General features: G+C 38.3%; 2 protein-coding genes and 1 long non-coding RNA gene across 6 annotated transcripts in view; 2 read left to right on the top strand and 1 right to left on the bottom strand.

The window, feature by feature from the left end:
• The window catches only part of LOC143748700 (ectonucleoside triphosphate diphosphohydrolase 2-like), a 22789-nt gene extending 20618 nt beyond the window's left edge, over positions 1-2171 (top strand). For all 4 annotated transcript variants that reach the window (XM_077240831.1, XM_077240832.1, XM_077240829.1 and 1 more), the window contains one exon: positions 1419-2171. In XM_077240831.1, coding sequence (XP_077096946.1) covers positions 1419-1622 — 204 coding nt within the window. In that variant the 3' untranslated portion in view covers positions 1623-2171. The remainder of the gene's footprint in view (positions 1-1418) is intronic.
• The window catches only part of LOC143748711 (uncharacterized), a 12250-nt gene extending 2722 nt beyond the window's left edge, over positions 1-9528 (bottom strand). The window contains exon 1 of the long non-coding RNA XR_013206832.1: positions 9389-9528. This is a non-coding gene — a long non-coding RNA (uncharacterized LOC143748711). The remainder of the gene's footprint in view (positions 1-9388) is intronic.
• Positions 9208-20695, top strand: nelfb (negative elongation factor complex member B). The gene is made up of 13 exons (XM_077240823.1): positions 9208-9474; positions 10837-10997; positions 11081-11180; positions 11390-11620; positions 12141-12326; positions 12668-12780; positions 12859-12961; positions 17727-17822; positions 18744-18886; positions 18979-19085; positions 19170-19311; positions 19448-19556; positions 20215-20695. Exons 1-13 carry the CDS (start codon positions 9373-9375, stop codon positions 20371-20373), a joined length of 1752 nt encoding a protein of 583 aa, XP_077096938.1. The 5' UTR covers positions 9208-9372; the 3' UTR covers positions 20374-20695.
• The last annotated feature ends 276 nt before the right edge of the window (positions 20696-20971 follow it).

Here is a 20971-nt window from a genome sequence, read left to right on the forward strand (position 1 = left end):
GTTTTAGTAGCCTTTTTGTTAAGAGGTAGATAAGGATTTGATATAGATCATCATTTTGAAAGTGAGAAAAATCAGGGGTAACTTTCATAGTTTTACATTTTGTGGATAAAATATTATGCAAGCAAAATAATTAAGTTAAATTAAATTCTCATATTGCTTCTCAAAAATGAAAAACCCCAACAAAACATCCTTGAAATAAAGCTCAAAGTCTTTATACATATAGTTTACAATGAACTGGCAAATGTCTTGCCAAAGGTTTCTTGTATTGATCACAATGCCAAAAAAGATGTAAGATAGTCTCTGGTTCTGAATCACAAAAAGTACAATTTCTATCTATACTTCATTTAAATTTTGACACCATGAACGTTTTAACAGGATAATATCGATGAATAAGCTTAAAATAAATCTCTTTGACCTTATTTACCAATTTGTTAGGGAGAGTCCAAACCTTCTTCCATGAAATATTTTCCACAAATGTGTTCCATTTTGTAGCAACAAGAGGAGTGGAAACACAATCATTGAGAAAGAGAAAACGAATATCTATATTTTTTAATGTAGATTTAAAACATATCCTGCCTAGTGCCTATACGTGTCAGCCGGGTCTGGGAGAGGCATTTCAGAACTTGTCAAAAAAAAACTATTATGGCCCTTAAATAGCATAATGACACCATTAGGGATAGCACCAAATACAGTGGGAATCTGTTTTGGAGTAACAGGAATATTATAATGAGAGAGATATTTTTGATAAGTAACCATCCTGATTAAATAATTGGCTAACCCGATACTGTACTTGTGTACTTCCAGGTCAGAGAGCACCTGTCCATCAAAAGCTCACTATCCAATCAGAGTAGATCACTGTTAAGCCCCACCCCCATGAGAAGTTTGTCTCAAAACAGCAAATGAAATTAAAAACTGCGAAGCGTAAGCGAAATCTGGGGCAATGCATTCAGAATCCACGATTTGCGAAAACGAATCTTTGAAAAACATTAACAAAGAATGAAGCATATTTGAAGAGCCTGTTAAATTTGTGCGACTGAGTTCATTTTTTTTATTTTCATTGTGTTTTTCTTCTTTTGTAATGGCATATTTTTGATAGTTTCTGAAAAAGTAACGTTCAGTTTTATAAAGTTATGCTCAGTTTTATAAAGTTACGTTCAGTTTTATAAAGTTACGTTCATTCTTTTTGAAACAAAAATAATTCCATTCAAGCCCTCCTTCCCTCCAAACATGTCATATAAAGAGCACTTTTGACTGTCCAGTCAAAACAAGTAGTACATTTCATTGTATTTTTGATTTAAAAAGTATATTTATCACATTACAAAAGTAAATTGCAAAAGCTGTTTTATTTCATTCAAGCTTCATGAATAAATGGCCCCCTCTAGGTCAAGAAAATGTCAAAATGTTTCTTTGGTTTGCAGGTGGGAGACACAACTGTCGGCTGGTCCCTTGGCTACATGCTAAACTCGAGCAACCTGGTACCTGCTGAAAGTGTGTTACTGAGAAAAGCACTGAGCTCAGGCTCCTGGAATTTTCTGATCCTCCTCTTTTCGGGCCTTCTTATTATGGCGCTATTTTTTCTGTTGCGAGCCATCTGTAAGAAAAAAAATGATAATGTAATTTAATTATGAATGAGTTATATTGCTCCCTGTGTACATCATTATGCAATGCCCCTAGCAGAGATCCTTCCGTTTACAGTACACTGTAAACAATAAGGGTGCACATCAACGTTTCAATAACCTATTTGTTATCAAGCATATTTTATATACATTCTATATATTTTAGATGAGACTGCATAAAACATTTTGCGTAACACATGAAACATGAGCATGATGTTATTACGGCTTACTAATTTTGTCACTGAACTTTTATCACTGTCTTTTCATAATGTTGAATGTATGTTTTTTTAGGTAAGATTGTGTGCTGTGCCTTAACAGCATAATGAATCATATGCTATTTTTTCTAAAATCTTCTAGATTTATTTGTGAGCTATACTTTTGTGCTGTGTTTGTGTAATACAATGTCAAAAGCACTGAAAACATTCAAAATGGTGAAAATCTAGAAAATATAGCTTTGCAGATACAATAATGAATTAGAAAACTGTACTATTGTCTGCTTCTATTCCTGCAGAATCAACGCTTTTGTAACATTAAATAAATGTATGTGTTTACTAATTTTTTTGTGAGAGATTTTGTAGATAACAATAACACACAGGTAACCAAAACAGAACGCTAAATGTTTTTGGATTTATACCTGCTACCAAATTGCAAGCATCATCATGTTCATGTCTGTGAGACTGACAAAACTAAAGACCACTGGCTATTAAAAAAAGATGGGTCCTCTGAAATTAGAAATTTAGGCAGGATTTAGCAAAGAAATGCCAACACTCTCTGACATATACAGTAGCACAGCTCCCGGCTTGAGGTACATTGCCTGTCCTCCTCTTCCCCATTCCTCCCCATTGTTTCCTGTATCATCTACACTGTGCTATCTAATTAAGGAATAAAAGGCCAAAATATAACTTTAAAAGAAAAACAAAGTTATCTACACATTTTTTGGATTATAATTAAATTCTTTAATGTTCCCCTCTACTTTTAAATCATTACACATACACTAAGATAAATCGAATGGAACTATGGAAGCCTTAAAAATTCCATACAGTAGACAGACATCCTCAAGGAAATGGTGATAAAACAAAAATCTCTATCTCAGAAATGCCAAGACACTTCTTTGTTCAAGTTCTTCACCTCATTGGCCCGATGGTGGAATATTATAGAATGTCTTGTGTAAAAAACAAAACAAACAAAAAAACACTGAGGATGCTGAATTCAATTTCTTTTCGCAATGTATATTTTTTCTATGGCTCCTGATTATAAAATAATAATAGAAAAAAAACATAACTGTGTTTGCTCTAGCGCCATCTAGTGGCAGATTGATGTCTGATTGATGCCTGAATAGAAGTTTTGCGTTTCTGTAGTTTACGGTCTCTGACATCCAGGCACTTTTAGGGCACAAAATAGTGATATTTCTCTTACCACTATAGAAGGGGGTGGATTGGAATCCACTGCTGCTTCACTATATATGTAATGAGTGACTGATAATCAAGGATAAGCATTTCTACTTAAATATTTTCTTTATTGAATGAGTGATTTAAATATCCTTTTAATCATATGTTTGCTGTGAGTGTTAACCAGCTGCTTTTAGGTACATTCTGATGTAACCCTCAACATGTGTTGTCTATATATCTGTTTCTAGCTAATGAGTTACAGGGGTCCAACTATGCGTGACTTCACCTGATGTACAGAATAATACATGCATAAAGTGTTTTTTGAGGGTTGTGTTTAGGGGTAGGGTTGAGGTTAAGGGATAGAAAATATCATAAAATATATATCAAAACTCATTCAAACCCTCTATTCCCACATCCGTGAGAGTTATGTGGAGAAGCCACAAAGAATCCCCCGGACTGTTGCACTGGAATGGATGAATGATAGGGCTGCAATATATCGTTAATCATATCGAAAATCAAAGACATGATGGCAGAATCATGACAGAACCCCCACTTTAAGGAGCGGCTTCCAGACGCTCCTCAAGGGGACATAAAACGCAAGACAAGACTGACCGAGACAAAGACATGAACCAACAAAACATGACAAAAAATAACAAAGGCATACAAGAAAAGACGATAACTGGATTAGGGTGACACATCAAAAACAATAAACAAGGCAAGGGCGGTGGAGGAAACACAAAGTTAGAAGGTGAATAGGTGGGTCAGGGGTCTTGGGTCTTCGGGAAGAGGGCGTGGGCTGCGGATGACGGGTCCGGGCAGGCTTGGGTGGAACAGTCCGGGGTTGGATAGTGACAGGGGGTACAGTGGATGACTGAACATGACTCTTGTAAGACTGGGAAAACTGTAAGGACTTTAAGAGAGGGCCACTCTCTGAGAAAACAAAGGAAATTAACATTTGAACTCCCCCTCATGCACTATTGAGACGAAGGTCTCACCTCCCTCATCCTAATTCTACATTTCTCTCCCCCATTCTTCATCCTGGCAGAGATCTCCCAAACTCACACAAGAATCTATATGGTTTAATGTGAATGATTATCATCAAGGTTTATACATGTTTGGTATTATTTGAAATGTCTCGGTGCGACTGGTACAAATGTCTCATTCCCAAAGAAGTAAAACAAAAGGTAATAAGGTTTTTAAGAGTTTAGGAATAACTGGCACACAAAGGAATGTGGTCTCTAGGCACTCCCAAAGGTGTAAATTCATGAATGCTAATTTCCACTATTCTTAGCAGATGGTCAACTTCTACCCCCAGTAATGGTGGGGGAATACAGTAAATTTCCACTAAACTCAAGTTTTACATATCAAATAAGGTCTGGCTATATAAGGAAAATGCAACGAGAGCTCAGGGCTGTTTTCTGTATTCAGATTAGCCCGCGTGGTTGAGGGTCTCGGAACTCTCAGCTCACGTAGCCATACAGTGTCGGGTAAAGGATTTTCCTTTTTGTTCTAGAACATTTGATGGTTTGCATTGATTATCTTTCAATTGATGATGGAATTGTAATAATACATTTACCTGACATAATAAATTGTTATATTTGATTATTCTAACAGACTTTGACTTTATTTTCATTGGAGTTAAAAGGAATAGTCAAACATTAACGTATATTTAATGATGCACAGATATCATTGAAAAACCTTATCATTTTATGGAGTCAGATGAAATAACGAGAAAATACATATGAGAAAATGTATTGCATTTAACCAAAAATACTTTGCCGCGAGAAAAGACAGTAACACGCAAAGACCTTCACCTCTAATCGAGTACCGCCATTGGATCGAGTTAGACGGCCTTACACTCTTGACGGGGGGGAACAACCGGTAACAAAACAGGACACCTGAGAGGAGGGGTAAAGGGCAGCTGTGGAGCTGAAACAGGAACCGAGCTCCCCGATGACGGCTCAGAACCAACGCCTCTGCGCCTCGGAAACAGCGTCGTCTGTAGCTGTCTCTGGAACGACGCTTTCGGTAGCTGACTCAGGAACGGCGCCTTCTGTAGCTGACTCAGGAACAGCTCCTTCTGTAGCTGACTCAGGAACAGCTCCTTCTGTAGCTGACTCAGGAACGGCGCCCTCTGGAGCTGACTCAGGAACGGCGCCCTCTGTAGCTGACTCAGGAACGGCGCCCTCTGTAGCTGACTCAGGAACGGCGCCCTCTGGAGCTGACTCAGGAACGGCGCCCTCTGTAGCTGACTCAGGAACGGCGCCCTCTGTAGCTGACTCAGCAACGGCGCTCTCTGTAGCTGACTCAGGAACGGCGCTCTCTGTAGCTGACTCAGGAAGGGCGCCTTCTGTAGCTGACTCAGGTATGGCGCCTTCTGTAGCTGATGGAACGGCGCCTTCTGTAGCTGACTCAGGAACGGCGCCTTCTGTAGCTGACTCAGGAACGGCGCCTTCTGTAGCTGACTCAGGAACGGCGCCCTCTGTAGCTGACTCAGGAACGGCGCCCTCTGTAGCTGACTCAGGAACGGCGCCCTCTGTAGCTGACTCAGGAACGGCGCCCTCTGTAGCTGACTCAGGAACGGCGCTCTCTGTAGCTGACTCAGGATCGGCGCTCTCTGTAGCTGACTCAGGAACGGCGCTCTCTGTAGCTGACTCAGGAACGGCGCTCTCTGTAGCTGACTCAGGAAGGCGCTCTCTGTAGCTGACTCAGGAACGGCGCTCTCTGTAGCTGACTCAGGAACGGCGCTCTCTGTAGCTGACTCAGGAACGGCGCTCTCTGTAGCTGACTCAGGAACGGCGCGCTCTGTAGCTGATTCATAACTCCTGTATGCAGTTTGCTATGGATTACTCAAGAGTAACTCTAAAAACTATTCCAGCGCTTGTGCCTAAAGACAGTCAGCTTGCGCCTGCAAAGAGGTGGATTTACTGGCTTTCCATCCGCAGCCTTTTTCCCCATTGGAGAATGAGCGGCTTCAAGGCTTGTGCCCTGTCCGTGTGTTGCGTCACTATTTGGGCAGAACAAAAGCACAAGAAAGAAAGTAATCAAGTTATTTGTTTTATGGGCTACCAGAGGTATGGCTACCTCATGGGCACTATTTAAGGGCATGTCAGTTCAGGACATGTGCGGCGGCAAGTTTGACTTCCACCTCACACATTTGTGGCTCATTCCATCTTAATTGTGTAAAACAAAAACCCCCGTTCACATACCCATTCTATTCGGAGAATGGGTTTTGTGTTTGTTAAGTAGTCAACATCACTGCGTTGGTTGGCATGCCTGCTTCGGACAGCATATACATACAGCTCAATCAGTTTGGGTTGACTCCCAAATGAATGGCTCTTATGAGCCGATTCTTTTTAGTGCATCAAAAACATACAACCACTGTAAACTGATTCTCAAGCAAATGAGTCAGTTCTGTTTAGTGAATCAAAGCGCAACCAGTGTAGTATAATTCCTTAACGAATGACTCTAATTAGTAATAATACATTTTTTATTGAATCAAAAACATATCAATGTGGTCCGACTACCGAATGAATGTCTCTTATAAGCCGTTTTTTTTTCTTGTGAATCAAACACTGTAAAGTTATTCTCCTTATTTGGCACAGGCATTTTCTGCATTTTTCTACACTCATTTGTTCCTCCAAAGAGCTGCAGGCATCACCATCACATCTACAGCAGATTTAGAGGACGCTGTCCGTGTCGTCTGCAACATGAGCTTTCAGGAGGTTACCACCCTGTTGAGTTCAAATAACATTACATTTTAAGAGAACTTGTATTTTTCCTCTATAAAAACACATTTAGTACTCTGTTTATTTTACATTGTTTGTTAAGCTGTTTTAGGTGTTCATGGAATTCAATCCAACACGGTCAAGTATTTTACCAGACTGGTCAGAGCTAATAATTCCTAAGCCTAGTTTTAAATTAAACTTAAATGTGATTACATTTTAAGTATTCCCCCAGGCAATATATCTCTTTCTAACTCCCTCCCTGTGAGATGCAAAATATGTTTACTCCTTCCCACACATCTCCTTTCAGGGAAAGTAAGCCCTCAGGAAGACAGCTTTATATGCAGTTTTAGGCTAAGTCATCATATGCTGTCGAGCCAATGTCAACATGTTACTTTGGTTTTGCAGGCTGAAGACAATTCTGTTGGCTGGTCCCTTAGCTACATGCTAAGTTTAAGCAACTTGCTGCCTGCTGAAAATGCGTTACCGTTACTGAGAAAAGCACTGCGCCCAGATGCCTGGCATGCTGCTATTTTCCTCTTTTCAGCCCTTCTTATAGCTACTATATTTTTTCTGATGCGATTCTACCAAAGGAATACTACTAAATGATGTTGTTACCCTTGATCATTATGCTCTAAAGAGTTTTTCTGTCCTTAAGAAATAAGCAGTAAGGATGCACACTAAACGTTTGTAGGCCTATTGACCTTTTAAATTTGTAATATGATTTTCTGTAAAATTCATGAAGATTATGTGAAGTTCTGAATTATGTGATTAATTAAATATGTCTAACACTGTTAAAGTTGTGGTAGTTGAGATATAGGCCTAGGCTGTGACTGCTATTTGAGTCAAACGTCTTCTTGAACAAGAAATAATATAGTGCAGGACTTATTTTTTTTGTCCATCTGTAATTGAATGGATGGTTGTGGTTAGCTATCGCTGTGATATCGTGTTTTTTATTTTTTTTATTCAAGAAACAGATGAAAATATTCAATGTCAGTGAGTAGTCCCGCCCTCGATCGCGCCAGTAAACACGTAATCAGAGATAAGATGTTGCAGGACAGCAGGAGTGATGAAAGGTTCTTTTGATTAAAGATTAGGCCTATGAAGGTACATTCTTTGAGAAAAAAAGAAAAAAAGCGCTTGTCTGCTTGTCCGGGACAAGTGGATTTTTTGAAGGGACGAATAGATTAGATTAGAACGTCAATAACAAAAAATAATAATAAATAGGGAATCCGTAAAACGAGAGAATTCTGATTTTATTACATTAAGTTGCAATTGACAGTGGATATATTAGGCTACTGACGGTAATGTTGTGCTATTGACGCTCGAGCAACCCAGAGATGTTACCCCTACTGGAGAAATTAAACAAATGAGTGTAGCTCACACAAAAGAAACTCAGTGAACAATAGGCTACTGTAAAAATTCAAAATGTGGAGTTTTTATATTTTTAACATATGATACAGTTAAGCAACATCACACGAGTGCTGTTTTCCTGAATAGCCTACAATCACGACTGAAAATGTGACATTGGTTTCATACAAAAGTTCAATAAACAGTTAAAATTAAGTCAACATTTTATGCAATATTGACTGTTTTTGTTGTTTCAGCCGCGAATGATTTAGCATTGTGAACGAATCGGTTGAGTCAAAGATTCAATGACCCATCATTCTTGAATGAATCAGTCGTTTGAACGAATCATTTGAATGAATCAATCAATGACTCGCTCATTAAGACGGTCGAAAAGGCTTAATGTCGAGCCCTGGATAATTTATTTCATATTCTAATAAATATTCCACAGAAACACCAAAAATTTAAAAATTTGATTTCAAGGTGAGTTTATCACATTTAGTCCTACCTAATATGTGTTATTTGTAAAGACTGGTAAAAAAGAAAAGAAAAGGAAACAGCACATGCACTAATTCCAGAAATCTGAGGCCAGTTGCATAAAGAAAGCCACTAAGTTGGACCATTCTACCTTTTATGTACCTGACATAATAAAAAAAAAGTTATGACCAGTCTTGAAGAAAATAATTAGATTAGATTAGTTTATTTTATGCAACTGGCATCTGGTCTTTAAACTGCTTTGCTTAACTTATTAATGACTTTTGGGAGTGTGGAAAAGTGATTTTTTTTAAACATCTTAGTTTCTGATCCTCAATTAGCTGAACAGAGGAGCGTCCAAAGATTTATTTAGCAAAAATCAGAATTTGTAAACCGTCAGTAGGCCTAGGCTTAGGCCTAATAATGTTTAACAATCGCATTGCACTTTTCATTAAAATTCTATCATTGCAAAGGTTATGTTGACCTTTTTTCACGAAGCAAAAATTGAAATGACAGAGGCTCAAAGTCTTACAAACTAGTATTTTAATACGGGGTTTCAATGATAAGGTTTTTTCTTTTAGTATTAAAGGGCAGAAATTTGACGCCTAAAGCCCAGCTAGGAACGTTTGTGAGGCGGAACCTTTTACGATGTATCAGGGAGTCTGTTGACGTTGCAACTGATGATGTTGCACAGTTAGGAAGTGTGCGAATACAGAAAACAACGAACAATGCAAATCTAGCCAACATTAGTGGTATTTCTGTTGTCAATGAATTTCTTTCTTTTTTCATAGTGGAGAGTTAAATTAGAGAGAGCGTCTCAAAATGTTCGCAGGGTTACCTGAGCTGGGAATATCCAATGGAGAAGATCTGAAAGAAACTCTCACTAACTGTACAGAACCTCTGAAAGCCATCGACCAGTTTCAGGTCAGGTTCTGTGTCTCTAAAATATCCACAGTGTTCAAATCTTTTGCATTAGACATAAGCACTTCGCTCGCATGCAAGCGTAATTTTCATTGATTATAATGGGAGGGATCTAGTTTCTGTCGTCGCTTTCAGTTTGAATTGTCATATGACAGACACAACCTGTGACAAGTCGATTTAGCAGTTATCCAGTTGCGCCGACTAACTAATATCTATTAATACTAGTATACTACTTTTAATTACTAGTTAGTAATCCAATATGGAATAAGTACCACAACCTAGTGAACACCCTTGTGAAAAAGAAAATTGTTAAAATTGAATGCTCACTTTTACAATTGAATGTAAAAGTACATTATAAAATGTGCAGATAATATAATATGAATGAAATAAAAGAGGCACTTAAGTGTATCTAAAAAGAGCACACTTTAATGACTGTTTCAAACACACTTGAGTACACTTTTAAAACGTGTGCTGGTGCTTTCTAATAATGTCACATTACACGTTTTACTTTAAAGAACATTCTAAATCATTGTTTTAAAGTTTTTGTTCTGTTTTAAAGAAGTGCCCTTTTTTGATGTGTTGACTAACATATTAAAGCACATTTAAAGTGATTACAATTTTAACTTAGTATGTTATTTAATATTTCATTTTAAGTTAATATATTTTAATGTACTAATTCATCATTACAAATGTGCAATTACAAATATATTTAAATACATGACAATAGCTTGTCACTTTGTCAGTGCATTTGGCAGTACATTTTAACCATATTTCAGAGATAATAAAGGTAAATATGAACTTATAATTACATTCAAACGTACTTAAGTTCTACTTAAGTGGGTAAAAAAAGTCACTCTAATGTTCAACAAATTGCTATTTCATTGTAATTAAGTGTCCAAAAACATCTTCATTTTGCACTTAAATATATTGTTTTAAGTATAGCCTATTATAATTACTAATAGGCTATATAAATGCGTACAAAATAAGAACTCTTTTTTTAAAAGTGTTCTTTACATTGTATCATTACTTTACATTCATACAAGTTTACATTGGCAAACATTTGAATTTGAGACCATTAACAATAAAATACTTATCTGTTGCTGTTGGGATAGTGACTAGCTACAAAAGAATAAGTACTAGTGTCTATGTAATATATCAGAATTTAATAGATACTGGTCACTACTGAAAACAATAAGTAGTATTTCATGAATAGTTAATACCGGTAGTGACTTTGAAACTGATACTACTCACTATTTGGTTCCTTAATAGTAATTTAAAAAAAAGTACTAGTAACACTTATTTATCTATAAAAACGATATTAGTTAATTTTACTGTGTTTTATTGTAACTGTATTATCATTTACAGGCGGAAAATGGCATATTGTTGCCAACCCTACAGTCTGCATTGCCTTTCCTAGATCTTCACGGGACTCCGCGGCTGGAGTTTCATCAGTCAGTGTTTGATGAGCTTCGAGACAAGCTGATGGAGCGCGTTGCCACCATTGCCGAGGGCAAGGAGGAGGACAGGTGAATGGAAAGTTTTGATTTCAATCCATTCCTTTGTGCAGGGGATCTTAAATCATACTAATGCATCCCCTAAATTCACACAGATACGTAAAGCTGGAAGAACTTCTTGAGAAAAGTTTCCCATTGGTGAAGATGCCGTCCATACAGCCCGTTGTCATGCAAGTGCTAAAACATTTGCCAAAGGTATAAATGTGTTCTGTGCTCTGACTTGTTACTCTCTGGTACTCAAGTGACAGATACATTTCAAGATATCTCAGTATACAGACTAATTTCAAAGCTTATTTTGCAGATCTTTTCAGCCTTGGTTTTTTTTTTTTCATTTGTTTGTGTAAAGTTTATAATTTTATAACAATTTTAAATGTGTTCAAGTTTCTGTTTGAATGCTCATGCAGGTGCCTGAGAAGAAGCTGAAGCAGGTTATGGCCGATAAAGAGCTGTACAAAGTCTGTTCTGTGGAGGTGAAACGGCAGATTTGGCAGGACAATCAGGCTCTCTTTGGGGACGAGGTGTCTCCGCTCTTGAAACAGTATATTGTGGAGAAGGAGACGGCTCTTTTTAGCAACGACCTCTCCATCCTTCACAACTTTTTCAGTCCTTCACCCAAAACACGGCGACAGGGTGAGGTAAGTGCCAGGTGTTGTTTTTTTTCGCTCTTAAGCTATTCATATTTTTGAATTAATTTTGACCATTTGGATAATGAATCTTATTACATTTGAAAATGGTGTTAGCATTAATGTTTTTTTTTCTTCTGAAATTCTAAAACATTTAAGACATTTTAAAGTTAATTTTGAATGTGAATATAAGTTATAAAATAGTGTTACTTTAATGTTTATATAATGTTGTATCAATGTTATCATAACATTTCTTTAACATTAATCTTGTGTTCTGATAATTCTAACATACTTTAGTATCATGGTAATTTAGTGTTCATTTGATGGTAATGTAATGTTGTGTCAATGTTATTTTAAGATGCTTATTTTTTTTTTCTTCTTTATATTATTTTATCTTTATTTATTCTTTATTTTTTTTATTTTTTTTTAGCAAACTTGGGTTTTGGTAATTACGTTTGCAGTGGAACAACAAACAAACACTGTCCTCTTGTTGCATCTTTATGTCAACAATGAAACTGTGATTTTTCATTAGGTGGTGCTGAAGCTGACTCAGATGATTGGGAAGAACGTGAAGCTCTACGATATGGTACTACAGTTCCTGCGGACGCTGTTCCTGCGCACACGAAATGTGCACTACTGCACCCTACGTGCTGAGCTGCTCATGTCCCTTCATGACCTCGACATCAGTGAGATCTGTTCAGTCGACCCCTGTCACAAGGTGTGGAACCAGTTTCCCATCTGTAATTTACAACACACCCTTTCAACGGCAACATCATGATTATTGAACACCGTTTGTAGGGTCCTTCCATGTCACAAGGTTGAACAAAATGATCTAAATATCTGTTACAAAAACAGTTACAGGAGCTCAACACTTTCTGGAAGTCAGACCAGCAATCAGCATCTTTTTATTGTTTATGATTAAAATATGTATATCTATAAACATTCAAAAACTGTTTTGAACTATTGCAATTTGTGATCATCTACCATAGGGATGACCTCTTTCAAATTGTCTGCACCCAAAAACACTCTATATTTATGTTTGCCCTTATCCTTTTATAGTTTTCTTGGTGTTTGGATGCCTGCATCAGGGAAAAGTTTGTGGATGCTAAACGGGCTCGCGAGTTGCAAGGCTTCCTGGATGGTGTGAAGAAAGGGCAGGAACAAGTGTTGGGGTACGATATTGAAATATTCTTTCAGATAAAGCCATAAAACCATAAAAATGTAACTCTCTCTGTCTCTGTTTCTCACAGTGACCTGTCGATGATCCTCTGTGATCCATTTGCCTGTAACACTCTAGTTTTGAGCACTGTGAGGAACCTTCAGGAGCTATTGAGCCAGGACGCCCTGCCCAGAGTAAGAACTCCAACTCCATTGTTGATTTTAGGTCTACAGGCATCTTTTGTTTGTACTGATTTATGACCTGATTTACTAAACATGGCTAATTGGTTTGAAACCTCAAACCCATAAAAGTGTCTATCGAATTTTCGTAACAATTGCAACCATGTGAAGTGCAAAAAAGGTTAAGACAGACTTTTTTGGGGCATTAATAGTGGTGAAAGTACCAGTAAATTGACTACCTCAAATCTTTGTAAATCACCCTGCGTGATTTATTTCAACTGAAAGGGAAACTTCTACAAATGCATATGCAACAAATTCAGCTGCAAAAATAACTGTCTATGCCCTTTCATTCGCTAATAGTGTACTACAGTGTTGTTTTTCTTAAAGGTAGGGTAGGTAATGTTTTTTATAAATACTTTTTGTTATACTGGTTGAAACTCTCTTCACATCCTGATAGCAATAATAGAAGTGGTCTAAATATTATAAACTGTACATACTGTATATCTTCTGTGGAATTCTCAGGACCAAAAAATGTTTGTCCAATCATTGCATTTGGACCGAATTTTGGTCCTACCTGACTCTCAACCTTTCGTATTCCCATACGTCTGCCCATTTCATGAGGATATGCAGAGACAATTAAGAGCTCTTTAAATTGGTAATTTAATGCCGTCTCTCGTGACGCTTTGCAGACTCTCGTGTATGTTCATATGTTTTGAAGGAGGCATGGGTTTAGAGGCGATCTGGGGAGGGTGGGATCTCATGCATTCAAAGCTAGCTTGCTATCGCTAGCCTCCCTGAAACTGCCTACCCTAACTTTAACTAAATCTATTAAAAATCATTTTTGGTATTTGGAATTAAATAAAATATACAAATTAAATGAAAAACTTAAATGAAGAACTTGAAAAACTTAAATTAATTTTGGTAATGTTGCCTTGCCAACTAACTAAAATAAGTTAAAGTTACGAAAACTGAAATAAAAATTAATTAATAGAAATATATACAGGTCCTTCTCAAAAAATTAGCATATTGTGATAAAGTTCATTATTTTCCATAACGTAATGATAAAAATTAAACTTTCATATATTTTAGATTCATTCCACACCAACAGAAATATTTCAGGTCTTTTATTGTTTTAATACTGATGATTTTGGCATACAGCTTATGAAAACCCAAAATTCCTATCTCAAAAAATTAGCATTTCATGAAAAGGGTCTCTAAACGAGCTATTAACCTAATCATCTGAATCAACTAATTAACTCTAAACACCTGCAAAAGATTCCTTAGGCTTTTAAAAACTCCCAGCCTGTTTCATTACTCAAAACCGCAATCATGGGTAAGACTGCCGACCTGTGGAGCTCTCCAGCTATTGTGTTGTTTTTGTTCGTTTGTTCTGCGTTTAGTCATTCTTTTCCTATCAGTTTCACCAAAGACGAACTACTGGACATTAGGAAACACACACCAGAAACCTTTTCTACAGTTTTTGATTATTCGGACGTTTTGCTGGACATTCTCGTCGGAGGTGCAGCGTTGTTGTTCAAACGCGCGTTCAGACGCAAACACGGGAAGCGAGCCGGCGCGCTGGTTAAACTCCGCGAGCGCGGCCTGCGCACTGCACTCCCCAGCATTCATCTCGCGAATCTCCGATCCCTTCCTAACAAAACGGATGAACTTCTTCTCCTCACCCACACTAACAAGGATTTTTTAAACTCTGCTGCTTTGTGCTTCACTGAAACCTGGCTGAGTGAAGCCATACCGGACAACGCAATACATCTGCCGGGCTTCCAGCTGTTCCGAGCGGATCGCATCGCGGAGCTAACGGGGAAAACGAGAGGTGGTGGATTGTGTTTCTACATTAACGAAAGTTGGTGTTCAGATGTAACAACACTGAAGAAGATGTGCTCTCCTAATTTAGAGGCACATTTCATAAACTGTAAACCCTTCTACTCGCCTCGGGAATTTTCCTCTTTCATTCTCGTGAATGTTTACATCCCTCCAGACGCGTGCGTGAGCGCGGCGCTACAACAGCTGGCTGAACAAATATCTGAAACGGAACAAAGGTACCCAGACTCTCTTTTAATCATTCTTGGGGATTTTAACAGAGCAAATCTTTCCCGTGAACTACCAAAATACAGACAGCACGTTACATGTCCCACCAGAGACAGTAATATACTGGACCACTGTTACACCACAATAAGAAATGCATATCACTCCGTCCCACGGGCAGCTTTGGGGCTCTCTGATCACTGTTTGGTTCATCTCATACCGACCTACAGGCAGAAACTGAAATCAGCTAAACCTGTAATAAGGACTGTAAAAAGATGGACTAATGAAGCAGAGCAGAATCTACAGGCCTGCTTTGATTGCACTGATTGGACTGTTTTTGAAGCTGCTACCAATGATCTGGATGAGCTCACAGATACTGTAACATCATATATAAGTTTCTGTGAGGATACATGCATTCCTACCAGGACATTCTTACCATTCACTAATGATAAACCATGGTTTACTGGGAAACTCAAACACCTTCGTCATGCCAAAGAGGATGCTTACAGAAGTGGGGATAAAACCTTGTATAACCAGGCCAGAAACAGATTGACAAAGGAGATCAGAGTTGCTAAAAGGAACTACTCTGATAAACTGAAAAACCAGTTTTCATCCAACGACCCATCATCAGTCTGGAATGGCCTGAGGAACATCACCAACTCCAAGTCACCACCTGAAGTGGGACAATCACATTGACTCCACTGTGAAAAAGGCCCAGCAGAGACTGTACTTCCTTCGCCAGCTGAGGAAGTTCAACCTGCCACAGGATCTGCTGATTCAGTTCTACTCAGCCGTCATTGAGTCTGTCTTGTGCGCTTCCATCACTGTCTGGTTTGGGTCAGCTACCAAATCAGACATCAGGAGACTACAACGGACAGTCCGGACTGCGGAGAGGATCATTGGTGCCCCCCTGCCAAACCTCCAGGACCTGTACTCTTCCAGAGTGAGGAAGAGAGCAGGTAAAATCATCACAGACTCCACTCACCCTGGACACCACCTGTTTGAACTGTTACCGTCAAGACGGAGACTCAGATCACTGGCCACAAGAACATCTCGGCACAGGAACAGTTTCTTCCCACAGGCCATTTCCCTCCTGAACAGTTAACACTCCTCCCAAGGCATATGCCTGTAAGTGCAATACTCCCACTGTTTAGTGCAATATCCTACAACTCAGGTGATACTTGTATATAGATTTATTTATTTATAATATTCAAAACACTGTAAATAGGTTCATAATCTGTAAATCTGAAAATATCTATTCTGACTAAACCCAACTGTGATAGTTTTATTCTCATATATTTTTATTTTTTTTATTCTTATAATTTGTAGTATTATGTTTCATGTTGTACTTGTATTTGTATATATATGTCCACTGGAAGCCTCAGTACCAAAACAAATTCCTTGTGTGTGCAAGCACACTTGGCAATAAAGCTCTTTCTGATTCTGATTCTGACTGCTGTCCAGAAGGCCATCATTGACACCCTCAAGCAATAGGGTAAGACACAGAGAGAAATTTATGCACAAATAGGCTGTTCCCAGAGTGCTGTATCAAGGCACCTCAGTGGGAAGTCTGTGGGAAGGAAAAAGTGTGGCAAAAAACGCTGCACAACGAGAAGAGGTGACCGGACCCTGAGGAATATTGTGGAGAAGGACCGATTCCAGACCTTGGGGGACCTGCGGAAGCAGTGGACTGAGTCTGGAGTAGAAACATCCAGAGCCACCGTGCACAGGCGTGTGCAGGAAATGGGCTACAGGTGCCACATTCCCAGGTCAAGCCACTTTTGAACCAGAAACAGCGGCAGAAGCGCCTGAACTGGGCTACAGAGAAGCAGCACTGGACTGTTGCTCAGTGGTCCAAAGTACTTTTTTCGGATGAAAGCAAATTTTGCATGTCATTCGGAAATCAAGGTGCCAGAGTCTGGAGGAAGACTGGGGAGAAGGAAATGCCAAAATGCCTGAAGTCCAGTGTCAAGTACCTACAGTCAGTGATGGTCTGGGGTGCCGTGTCAGCTGCTGGTGTTGGTCCACTGTGTTTTATCAAGGGCAGGGTCAATGCAGCTAGCTATCAGGAGATTTTGGAGCACTTCATGCTTCCATCTGCCGAAAAGCTTTATGGAGATGAAGATTTCATTTTTCAGCACCTGCTCACAGTGTCAAAACCACTGGTATTGGTTTACTGACCATGGTATTACTCTCCTGACCTGAACCCCATAGAGAATCTGTGGGATATTGTGAAGAGAAAGTTGAGAGACGCAAGACCCAACACTCTGGATGAGCTTAAGGCCGCTATCGAAGCATCCTGGGCCTCCATAACACCTCAGCAGTGCCACAGGCTGATTGCCTCCATGCCACGCCGCATTGAAGCAGTCATTTCTGCAAAAGGATTCCCGACCAAGTATTGAGTGCATAAATGAACATAATTATTCGAAGGTTGACTTTTTTTGTATTAAAAACACTTCTTTTATTGGTCGGATGAAATATGCTAATTTTTTGAGATAGGAATTTTGGGTTTTCATGAGCTGTATGCCAAAATCATCAGTATTAAAACAATAAAAGACCTGAAATATTTCAGTTGGTGTGCAATGAATCTAAAATATATGAAAGTTTAATTTTTATCATTACATTATGGAAAATAATGAACTTTATCACAATATGCTAATTTTTTGAGAAGGACCTGTATATAAAAAGAACAAAATTGAGAAAAGCACATAACCAAACAATCTTTGTTTATGTACAGGACAGCCCTGAACTTCTCCTCCTGCTGCGGATGCTTTCTCTTGGCCAGGGCGCCTGGGACATGATTGACAGCCAGGTTTTCAAAGAGCCCCGAATGGTATGTTCAAGTCACCTTTATTTATATATATATATATATATATATATATATATATATATAGCCCATACCAAAATGTTATCTTGATGTTACAAAAAAGTCTTACAATGTGAAGGTTTAGTGAATAAATTACAAAATCAGATATTAATTTGGCTCGCTAATAGTAATCAAGTCAAGTCACCTTTATTTATATAACGCTTTTTACAATACAGATTGTTTCAAAGCAGCTTTACAGTGATAACAGGAAAATAATGAAACAAAGTTTGTTTCGGCTGTACAGCAGCTCTAGAAGAAAATAGTGACAAAGTCCAACTTAAGTAAGTTCAGTGATGGTTCATTTCTGTTGTAAAAAAGTTATTATTTTAGTTAATTTATCTGTACAGCCGCTCTGGAGAAAACAGTGATGTCATCATCCAGCTCAGTTCAGTTCTCAGATGTTGTCAATGCAGGCAGATCAATAATATTTTTAAATATTAAGTGTCCCCAACTAAGCAAGCCAAAGGCGACAGTGGCAATGAACCAAAGCTCCATCAGGTGACAGAATGGAGAAAAAAACCTTGGGAGAAACCAGGCTCAGTCGGGGGCCAGTTCTCCTCTGGCCAACGAACGAACAGTGTATGATTATGATTCAGGAACCATTACAGGCCAGAAGTCAGATTGGATCGGAACATTCAGAATATTTATCCAGTTCCATCTGGTTGAAGATCGGAGTCATCTCGCCGGTATGGAGACGAGTTTGTGGAAGATCAGTGCCACTTCACAGGGGAGAATCTAGTTGACACAATCTCTGCTGACACTTCAGGGATGTGTTTTGGTCGTGTCTACTCAACTCTCTGCATTCTTCAATAAACCCAAGTCTAATGTTTGTGGATTTGTACAAATGGGTTTGCACAATTAAACAAGGCTGGTATTGTTCACCATCAGGATTTGGAGGTGGTAACACGCTTTCTGCCTGCCATGATGTCAATAGTGGTGGATGACTACACTTTCACTGTGGAGCAGAAACTACCAAGTGAGGAGAAGACCTCTCTCACGTACCCCACCACCCTGCCTGAAACCTTCTCCAGGTATCTGCACCATCTCATGCCACTCCTCAACCCAGCATATTCAGCAAGTGCTTAATTCTTTCTAAAATGGATGGTCTTTTTGCTTTGTGTAGGTATATACAGGAAAACAGGGTGGCATGTGAGATCGGTCTTTATTATGCGCTTCATATCGCTAAGCAGAGGAATAAAAATGCTTTACAACGGCTTCTGCCTGGACTGGGTGAAACTCCTGTCAGATACAGTGGATTAATAGATAATAATGGCAATGCTGCACAAAGACTGATCTGTGTGTGTGTTTTTGCAGTGGATACCTATAACGACATGGCGTTTGGAGACATCTTCCTCCATCTTCTCACTGGTCATCTAACTCTGCTCTCTGATGAATTTGGATCAGAGGAGTTCTGCACTGCTGTCTTTGACAACTTCCTCCTCACATCTTTCTCTAGGTCTATTATCTTTTTTAATCACATTATATAGTGCAACTTCTTCAGGGTTTGAATGTAAAATATTCATTAAAAAATCATGTTAATACTGTGGCTAAGTTCACAACAGTTCTAGTATATTTGAGCTTATCATTTGCAGTAAGGAGAACGTTCACAGACACAGTCTTCGCTTGCTGAACCATCTCCATCAGAAGGTGCTGGCGTCCTACATGGAAACCTTAATGAAGACACTTGAACCCCCAAAACAGGTATTTTAAAGGAAACAGACTCAATGTGAGTTTGCTAAATCAATAAAAAGATTACAAAAACGTTGTCTTTTTTTCTTTGGAACAACATGAATCTGATGAACACTGATGAATCATTCATAAGACTAGGGACATGCATTAGAAAGTAAATGAGGCCAAGTTTGTTTTAATGTTTAACGGTCACTAGGTGGCACCTCATCCACTTTTGTTCACAGTATGAATTTTGTATGATTTATATACTGTTATAGTATTAATTAATATTTTGAATTAGCTTTTGTTTTTATATTTTCATTTTAATTTCAGTTTATTTTGGTAATGTTATGCACTTTTTGTATTTTTATTTGTTATTTACATATTTCGATTTAGCTTTAAAATAATGTTATTTTATAATTTTAATAAATGTAGTACTTCAGATTTAATTGATTTCAATTAGCTGCTAAGATAAGCTTTCAAATTTTCATTAAAGTTTTTGTTTAAATTTACGTTTTTCATCTAATATTTATATTTCATTTTATTTCAATTACTTTCTAATTATTTTTAATAGTTTTTAGTTCTAGTTGACAATAACAACGCTGGTTCATAAATGATAAAAGCTGTCTCTGTACTGATTCTCTTGTTCAGAAATCTTACAGTAACTGAATCTTAATTCATGTTATTACAGAGCAGTGAGTCAGTGAAAGAACTGTACACCCTGTTGAAGGAGAAGCTTGAGGCTTCTAAGAAAAGCCCCCCTGAACCAGAGGAAGCCCCCTCTCTGGATTTAGGCCTTCATCCTGTTACTGTGCCTCCCACCCCTTCCACCCCAACGACCCCTGTCTGACAGAGACTGGACGCTCCAGCCACTAGAGAGCAGCAATGGAGGTAGATGACTCATCAAATGGCAAAAGACTGACCTAAACATGTGTAAAATGGGCCTGTGCTGGTTATATGACTTAGTTTTGTTGTTTTTCTTGTTTGCCGCTTTTATAAAGGTCATTTTAAAGGATTTTCCAATTTGCAGTTTTGTGTGTTTCGATTTCTAGGCTTCTTTTAAGAAAATGTAGTCTTGTCTTATGTAAAGCATCTCATGGTTGAATATCATTTGTTTTGGATTGAGTCAGTGTGACAAACCCTTGTGTAAATAAAATAATTGGTTAGACAAATTTACAATTTGAGACTTTTGATATTTGATGCTTTCTCTTTGGAGACCCACTGCTGTCTCGCACTCACAACTAAATAAGTGCATAATCAAGTGAATAAAAGAACCCTCAATGACTTGTATATAATGACTTGTATACTGTATACAATCTTTGTCATGCATGCAATACACTAGTTTGTTTTACGTAGAGCTCACAGTTTGAATGTTCTTGTTTGCTTTATTTTCTAAGGTCAGGTAAATTGTTTATTGTCACTTTTATCATGGCTATCACAGTAAAATT

Source organism: Siphateles boraxobius, unplaced genomic scaffold, assembly GCF_051911475.1.
Source record: "Siphateles boraxobius isolate OS27281-9 unplaced genomic scaffold, OSU_SipBor_1 24, whole genome shotgun sequence".
NCBI lineage: Eukaryota > Metazoa > Chordata > Actinopteri > Cypriniformes > Leuciscidae > Siphateles > Siphateles boraxobius.

Bases quoted from the DNA above. Each gene is read 5' to 3' on its own strand.
- nelfb (XM_077240823.1), top strand. From the start codon at position 9,373: ATGTTCGCAGGGTTACCTGAGCTGGGAATATCCAATGGAGAAGATCTG. The intron at 9,475-10,836 runs GTCAGGTTCTGT...TATCATTTACAG, and splicing joins AAGCCATCGACCAGTTTCAG to GCGGAAAATGGCATATTGTT. The intron at 11,181-11,389 runs GTATAAATGTGT...ATGCTCATGCAG, and splicing joins TGCTAAAACATTTGCCAAAG to GTGCCTGAGAAGAAGCTGAA.